This window comes from Sander lucioperca, chromosome 21 (genome assembly GCF_008315115.2).
Source record: "Sander lucioperca isolate FBNREF2018 chromosome 21, SLUC_FBN_1.2, whole genome shotgun sequence".
In the NCBI taxonomy this organism is placed as follows: domain Eukaryota; kingdom Metazoa; phylum Chordata; class Actinopteri; order Perciformes; family Percidae; genus Sander; species Sander lucioperca.
The window spans coordinates 20,945,719-20,954,187 of record NC_050193.1 but is presented as its reverse complement, the minus strand read 5'-3'; the positions used below and the strand labels follow the sequence as shown (position 1 = coordinate 20,954,187).

The following is an 8,469-nucleotide window of genomic DNA, read 5'->3' as shown; positions in this document are numbered from 1 at the left end:
TCCGGTTAAATAGGTGGTTTGCAGTGAGGGGTTGGGCGAGTCTTTTGACAGGTAATGTTTGTGTTACTGTATGGGAGGTATAGAGAGAGAGGGGAAGGGTTAAGGGCACAAGAAGATTATTTAATGCCGGAGCAGATCTGATGGCATGTACTTACAGTTATGGCTCTCTACAAGGTGATCTTTGTGGTGGCTCTGCTGACTCTCCTGACACACGGTAAGGACCCTCCTCACTGCACACACCTGAACCAATCATGTTTGAGATCTCCTGAGTGGAAGCACACTGAGGAGGAAGTCAAATATTGTAATGAATTAAGTTAGTAAGTAATGAAGTAAAACGAGTGCAAGTCCTGTATTCAAAATACTACTTTTGAAGTAAATAAAAAGTACTTGGGCATCAAAAACCCACCAACTCTGTGATCCTGTCACACTGAGTGCACGTTAATGATTCAAAGTATGCATGAATAAAAGGCATGGCAAGTTTATCTATACAGCACATTTCTGACACACAGGCAAGCACAAGGCGCTTTATTATATAACTAAATAGGACCATTTATGAAATAAAATCAGTAGAAACATGGTAGATTAAAAGAATTTAAGAAGTGCAAAAGATGTAAAATGTATGAAAGTGATCAAATTTAGGAGTGTCCAGGTCAAGTAAATTCTCTAAAACGCTTTTAAAGTCCAAAAGTTATCGTGTCTGTTTATAATGTTTCTAGGCGGTCAAAACAACCAAAGAAATGAATCTGTTATAAAGTCATAAAAACTGACACAGCCTCACATTATCATCATAGAAATCATGGATTTAACGGGTAGTCTTTTTATTTTATACAATTTTCTTTGAGGTCTGCTTTAAAATTCCCATGCATTTTAATAATTCAATTCTATATTTAGTGTAAAAAATGAATTATGTTTCTTCAGTTTAAAGATTGAAGACTGTGTAATGTGAGTATAATTTAGTCCACATCACGCCTGTGAATTATCTGTTGACTGACAGACCATCTTGATGAAGCAGATGAGACACGTATTGCATGCTCTTCCACCTTCAATAGATTTGAATACGTTTTAAGTTGTTGCAGAGCTGAGATTTTTAAGTCTGCCGTATGCTGTTGTAACCTACTCGATTTGACAGACACTCAATATCTTTTCTGCCAAAGAAAACTGACCTGTTTAATAGATTACAGCATCACGAACTGGTTCAGGGAGTTCTGTGGTCGCCATAGGTTTCTTTCTATCTTGACGTCGTCATACTCAGATTCTAGTCAAAATATGAGTCTGATACTGCTCCATTGGGCTGTGATTATGGGACGTTTCAACCGACCAGGAAAGAAAATGCCTCTGCACTCAATTGAATAGACCAACAACCAATCAGAGCAACGGAGTATGTGACGTATGTCTTCTTAGCAACCATCGGGGCCAGCTGATTAATTAAACTTTTGCCGAATCCCGTAGGACAGCAAAAACATCTTTCTGATCGAGAAATGCCTTGATCGCGGTTCTCTGTCCCTCTTTTAAAATTAATGTGCTGTCGATATCTTCTATAACAGACACAATGGCGGAATCTGCACATCTCAATTCTCCAGCGGCAGCCATCTTTGTTGTAAACGAATTCAACCCAAGCGCTCTTTGGTGACGTGGTTGATTATGTTACTGTTGATCATCTGTCCATCGTCGTATAAAGCCCGACTTGACAATTTGATTGGTCCAAACAGCTCTGGTTCGAACATAGTTGCTCCAAAATGGATCAAGTGTTCAAATGACTCAAATGTTGTGGCTGCGGCTAAGTTCGGTTGGCATCCAGGCTAGTTTCTTTCATCACTGCTCAGAGGAATGTGTGCTGCAGGGTTTCAGGGTACACGCGTTAAGTCCCTGATTGCAACACTTTTACTGAGGAAAAGAAGAACATCTGTGTTAGTCATCCATCACAGCAAATGCTTTATGCCACTGTATATAGGAAAGATGGGATTTAGTGATACGTTCACTTACTGTTGAAGTGTAGGCCGTCATCATGGTTATTTATAATTTATATTATACAATTATTTTTCGCAGGCTTGGTAGTAGTCTTATACTTGAGTAAACTGAACTTCATGTGTAAAATGAGTTGAGTGCCCCTTTAACTTCTGCTGCTGGGATGTTTTATCAAAGCATCCTTGGAGACTGGAGAAATAACAGTAGTAGTGGTAATATGATGAGCAGCAGTAACTGCAGTAGAAGTATAAGCATACAGCATCATTTTGGGATTGTCGTGTTGTAAACTGTCAGTCAGTGATCATCAGATGTCTGTCGGTGCAGACACAGTCAATAAGCATTCACCCCTTGTCTGTCATCACACAATGTGGCAGTTGCACAAATAAAAAGACATGCTTTGAGAGAAAAATGTTCCCTGTCTGTCAAACCAGTTTGATGGGACAGCAGACAGCACAGAACACTGCTAATCTGTTACTTTAAAACAAGACAGTATGTAAAACATGAGGCTGTTGGAAGAGAAAGACATGCACTGTATGTCAACACCACTCACTCATAAATAACAGCATATGTAGTGTTTGTCTCATGCTATCAATACTTTTGACATACTTGTTAAATTTTGCAGAGTCAAGATTTAATGACACACTATGTTAACACTATACGTGTTGTCATGTTTACATATTTCCAATGATATGGTTAGAGACAGTGTTGTCATTTTCATTATGTTAGATTAAGATTGGGTGGGGTAGTACTGGAACTTTTTCCTGTTTGTTTTTTTACCCCACAATGAACTTTAATTTTATAAGGTACAGTAAAACATATTGCACATATAACAAAACACAAAAAAATATATATGAATGAGATATACAGTATATATATGGAAATGAACAATAGCATTTAGATATTAACTAAAATAAATAAATAATCAAATCAAGATCAACACGTGATGCAAGAGCAAAAATAATAAAAGTAAGGTTGTCTTGTGAGTCCCACAAACTTTATGGAAGCAATTCTGAATGGGTGAGTGTCCCTTTAAGTATTCTAGTACTAACAAGTTTTTAGTCAAAGAAAAATAAATCATTTCCACATAGTTCACATTCATAAAAAAATAAAATAAAAGTTTGCCTCTGTTAAAGTATCAGTGGTTATCTCTTCTTCGTCTTCACGACAAAGAAAAAATATTTGTGCTTGAATGACTTTGATTATATTTTTTTATTTCTATGGTTACAAATGATCACATTAGGCATCAGTAAAAATAAATATGTTTTAAATGTGATTTTGTGTTCACAACTAGATGGTAAGTCAGTTTTATGCACACTTCTTTACTTTCACCTGGCTGTCAACATGTTGGACTTTAGTTGTTTTGTTAGTATTTGCTGTCAAACCCAGTAAAAGCAATGAAATGTGTAGAAATTGAAATAAGAATAGTTTCTCCTCTGTTACTTAGGACTGTTGGATTAGAAACACCTGAGAGCATCCCAGGATCATAATCCTCAACCAACAGTTAAAGTTTATAATCCCAGCAGTGCTCAGTGGTAATCCAGGGAGAGGGGAGTATTGCTCACTGTGTTCTTATTGTCTGTCTCTCTGCAGTGTGCGGTATAACTCCGCTCAACACCAGGATTGTTGGAGGACAGAACGCCCCTCTGGGTAACTGGCCCTGGCAAGCCAGCCTGCAAACATCTGGGAGCCACTTCTGTGGAGGATCCCTCATTAACAGTCAATGGGTGCTGACTGCTGCTCACTGCTTCTCAAGGTAAGCACTAAGGAGCAGATTCTCTTAGGCGGTGGTTTCTGTGTTTGCTTAACTGCTCTACTCTTAAAGGGGTGATTGAATGCATAACCGATTTTACCTTGTCATAGTTGAATGATGACAGTTTAGTGGGTAACTAGGACATACATAGAATCTCAAAATCCCATTGACACCTCTTTCCTCTGCAAATCTCACAATTTGAAACTGCCTCTGAAAACGGGCAAATGAGGCTCTAGTCTCTATCTTTGTCACGCCCAAACATTTACATAGGCCACTAACTGATCTGAGGTCAGTTAGTCTTCTAAATCTAGGTCGCGCAAATCTCAGACACTTTTTACATTGTTCTCCTGCTCTTGCATTACTAAATTCACTTCTGATACTTTTTTATGTGAGAAATCAACTATGTAGAGGTCAAATATGGGCCGTTTTACGAAAATTGATGGCTAATTGCAAATTTTGTCCGACTGTGTGTCGCAGTTCAGCAGGAGCTCAGCAGGCTACATGACAGCGGCCGGTGCGGCTTCGCCGCCCGGCGTGTCCTACTTCATAGACCCCGGCTCGCTGTGAGCTAGCTGGATCTCCGTCACGAAGGGAAGCCCGCGGCGCTCCATACCCGCGCAAAGTCACCGGTTCTGGGTTACTGGACTACAAAATGCCGAGGCCCTGATGGAACTCCAGGGCTTGCAGCTAGCCACGATTCATAGGATTGGAGGGACAGTAGCAGCTAACGAAATCCCTAATGTTCACAAAAATGCATTAAATTGAAATCGGACACCATAGTTAGCTTTATAAGACCTTGGGGTACATGTTATGTAAGTGGCATGACGAAATTCAAACTGTAAATATACTTTAATTATGCCGAAAGTGAAGCTAACTAGCCGCGATCTGTAAACATAGGATTGGAGGGACAGTAGCAGCTAACGAAATCCCTAATGTTCACAGAAATGCATTAAATTGAAATCAGACACCATAGTTAGCTTTATAAGACCTTGGGGTAAATGTTATGTAAGTGGCGTGACAAAATTCAAACTGTAAATATACGAAAGTTATGCCGAAAGTGTAGCAACGATCTTTCCCCATAGGATTAAATGGGACACATAGCTTGCAGCTCCGGAGCTCCGTGGAGCTCCGCGGAGCCCCGAGCCCCGGTTGTCCAGTAACCGAGAACCGGTGACTTTAACTGGGTATGGAGGTTGCCGCTTTCTCGTCAGACTGTGTGGAGCTCCTAAAGTCCGACACGTCTTACTAAATTTGCAATTAGCCATAAATTTTCGTAAAACGGCCCATATTTGAGCTTTATATAGTTGATATCTCGCTTAAAAAAGTCTCAGAAGTGAATTTAATAACGAAATAGCCCTACAAACAATGTATAACTTTGCAGTGTCTGAAATATGAGGCCTGCTGTCTCGTCTCCAATGTGTTTCTATGGGGTTCGCTCAAACCAATCAGCGCACAGCTCATCTAAATATTCATGAGCATACCATATTTGGAAGAAAAGCTCTTGTTCCAAATAGAGCCATATTCACAGGGTAGTTAAGGGCCTAATAAAATAGCATTCGGGCAATTTTCAGCCCAACCAATGTTACATACCCTATTAGGAGACCTTAAGGGAACAGTGTAAAATACCCTATATAATCACTCAATCACCCCTTTAACTTCTTTGCACTGTTTTGTTTCTCTTTAGCATCCCAGCCAGTCTGACTGTGTCTCTGGGTCTCCAGAGTCTACAGGGATCCAACCCCTATGGGGTGTCTCGGACGGTAACAAAGGTCATCAAAAATCCTAACTATAACTCCAAAACTAATGACAACGACATCTGCCTCCTGCAGCTCTCCTCACCGGTGACTTTCACAAACTTCATTGTTCCTGTCTGCCTGGCAGCTCCAGGCAGCACCTTCTTCAGCGGCGTTAGCTCCTGGGTGACCGGCTGGGGCACCATTGCATCCGGAGGTGGGTCAGAAAGCAGCTAGGTTACATTTATTTCTTTCAATACAATGGTCACAACAACTGAGTTTACTCAGACATTTAAATGCAAAAATGAGTACCACCTTCCTTTACCCATAGAGCAACAAAACAGAGTTTTAGAAATATCATTAAGTTTAAAAATATTTTATAAAACACCCCACGATACAAAAGAAAAAATGCTGCAAAGAGCCTCTGCAGTAAATAGTTTGTTCTGATGATGGTGCTAGAGGAAAGGTCAACTTACCTGTGGAGTTTTCTTGGTTAAGTTTAAAAGTTAAGTTTCTCACCAAATCACACTGTGTGTCCTTTAGGTCTAACAAAGTGTTGAATGTGTTATCTTCATATAAAAAAAAAGCTGATTTTAAAAAAAAACCATTTCAAATTGTTTTCATCCATGTTCGGTTGCAATCCGTCTTCTTCTTCATTGTCTTTGTTGGTGCACGTAGCTACACTTGGCTCCTTGTAAAACATAGTGTTACTAGTGGTCAAATATTCCAAAATAGATTTTCAAATTAATCTAGAAATTAGAGGGGTGTGAGAGGAAACGCTCAGTAGTCAGCTGAAAAATTAGGATTCATCCTCTTGGGAACATAAATATTTACAGCATATTTCATGGAAATCTTCAATAGGTGATGTAAACAGCATAAACAGCTTTAAGATTATTTTTATTCGTCCCTGTCTGTGATCTGTCAATTTGAGAGGGTTTCAGTTCTTTGTTTTGAAGTTGTAGTGGACCTGTCCTTTGGTTTGACTTTGTTGAACTTTTAACTCCTGATTGTACCTTTAATGGGCAAAGACATGGTCCTTTAGATTCATAGACCTACTGACGTAGTAATCAAACACTCATAATTCATCACATGTGTTTATTTACTGTATTTGTTTCTCTTTAGTTTCCCTTCCTCCCCCAGGAAACCTAATGGAGGTGAATGTGCCAATCGTGGGGAACAGAGAGTGTAACTGTGACTATGGTGTGGGCTCAATCACAAACAACATGATCTGCGCCGGGTTACGTGCTGGAGGGAAGGACTCCTGTCAGGTAAACATCTTTACGCCTGTGTTGGTGTCAGATTTAATCTCCTGCAAAGATTTCTCTCTTAAATGTTTCTCTTCTTAAAGGGAGATTCAGGTGGTCCGCTGGTGAGCAAGCAGGGCAGCCGCTGGATCCTGGGGGGAATCGTAAGTTTTGGAAATGGTTGTGCCAAACCTAATTTCCCAGGAGTCTACACCAGAGTGTCCCAATATCAGTCCTGGATCAACAACCAGATCACCAGCAGCCAGCCAGGCTTTGTTACCTTCACGTCCACTGGAACTGACAGTGACCTCAGCATCAGCTGTGCTGGCCTGCCACCTCCTCCAACCACTCTCCCTCCAACCACTACAACCACTACTGCCAAACGTGAGTTTCTGTCATGTCCAGACTTTAACCTGAAATTTCCACTTAAAATGAGATGTTTTCATATTTACAGTAGTGCAGTAGTAAAATCTTACTTAAGTAAAAACATGTAAGTATTACCAGCAAAATTAACCTAAAGTACTTAAAGTAAGGTAAGTTTTGTGCTGTAAAATGTGTCCTGTCAGTATCTGATGTTTCTGGATTAATATTACCCTGTATTAATGTATAGCCTATGTTGCATTTTACTGCTGTAGATGTTTAAGGTTGGGCTCATTTTAACTCCTTTATTTCCTGTTGGATGGTTTAATCTACAGCAACGCATTATATTCTATAAGATTATCATATGTTTATAGCGTCGCTGTCCTGTGAGACCACATACGTATCTTTAAAAAGTTTTAAAACTTTTTATGGTGTCAGAAAAACAGCCATGTTTTCAGCTTTTTGATGATGCTTTTTCCAGCTGATCCAAAAAGGCTTTTTAAAGAGTTTATTTTGCTTAAGAAGTAGGAGAATTTTCTCAACACATAAAGACACACTTTATCCTTCAATTCATCACAAACATTCAACATCAACACATCTGGAGATACATGGTTTTCATCGGACAGGAAGGGGATGAAAAACTGTCATCTGAAAAACAACTAAAGCGTTCAGATAAATGTAGTGGAGTAAACACTACAATATCATCTTAGAAGTAGTGGAGTACATGTATAAAGTAGCAGAAAATGTAAATACTCAAGTAAAGTACAAGTACTTTGAATATGTACTTAAGTCCAGTACTTGAGAAAATGTACTTAGAGTAGTTACATTTTAACACTGGTTATATATTCTGTATCAGCTTGTTGCAGCTCTTTTATTGAAGTTGTATGATTTTTATATTGAGGGAAATATTTAAACCCAAGACTGATGTTTTTATGAAGGCACTTTTCCATCAAACTCCAAACAATGTTGTGTGCATCATTTTGTATTTGCTGTGTTCACACTTTGTATTGCAACTGATGCGCTCAATGGTGTTTTAAGCCTCCAACGTCGCCTTCCAGGCAGCTAACCCTAACCTTAACCCTAAACATAACCATTGCCACGCTGCCTGGAAGGTGACGTTGGGGGCTTAAAACACCAAACACCAACTGATGCACAGCAATTTCTTTAAGGATAAATATAGTTTTATCTTATCTGGGCAGGAAACATCAATTTAGGCTCATCAAACCCTGGACAAACCTCTCTTTATCCAACCATTGGATGAAGCCTGCTCCAATCTCTGTCCTCTGGTAGGCGCTACAGAACACTGTACGCCGAAACAAAACCAGACACAGATCGTCACTATGACGGGCCCATACCTCCAGTCACGTAGTGTCAGAAACAATCCCTGTGCAATAACTCTGTAACACACTAAACATCC

At 39.6% G+C, this 8,469-nt stretch overlaps 1 protein-coding gene and 1 long non-coding RNA gene across 2 annotated transcripts in view; one reads left to right on the top strand and one right to left on the bottom strand.

The window, feature by feature from the left end:
* LOC116063752 (transmembrane protease serine 9-like) overlaps positions 1–8,469 on the top strand; it is a 39,604-nt gene that overhangs the window by 28,622 nt on the left and 2,513 nt on the right. The window contains exons 7-10 of the mRNA XM_035996537.1: positions 3,556–3,718; positions 5,400–5,665; positions 6,571–6,716; positions 6,797–7,076. Coding sequence (XP_035852430.1) covers positions 3,556–3,718; positions 5,400–5,665; positions 6,571–6,716; positions 6,797–7,076 — 855 coding nt within the window. The remainder of the gene's footprint in view (positions 1–3,555; positions 3,719–5,399; positions 5,666–6,570; positions 6,717–6,796; positions 7,077–8,469) is intronic.
* On the bottom strand, positions 1,076–1,991 carry LOC118494111. The gene is made up of 2 exons (XR_004896168.1): positions 1,759–1,991; positions 1,076–1,272 (listed from the first exon to the last, which is right to left on the bottom strand). It is a non-coding gene; the product is annotated as an uncharacterized LOC118494111 (long non-coding RNA).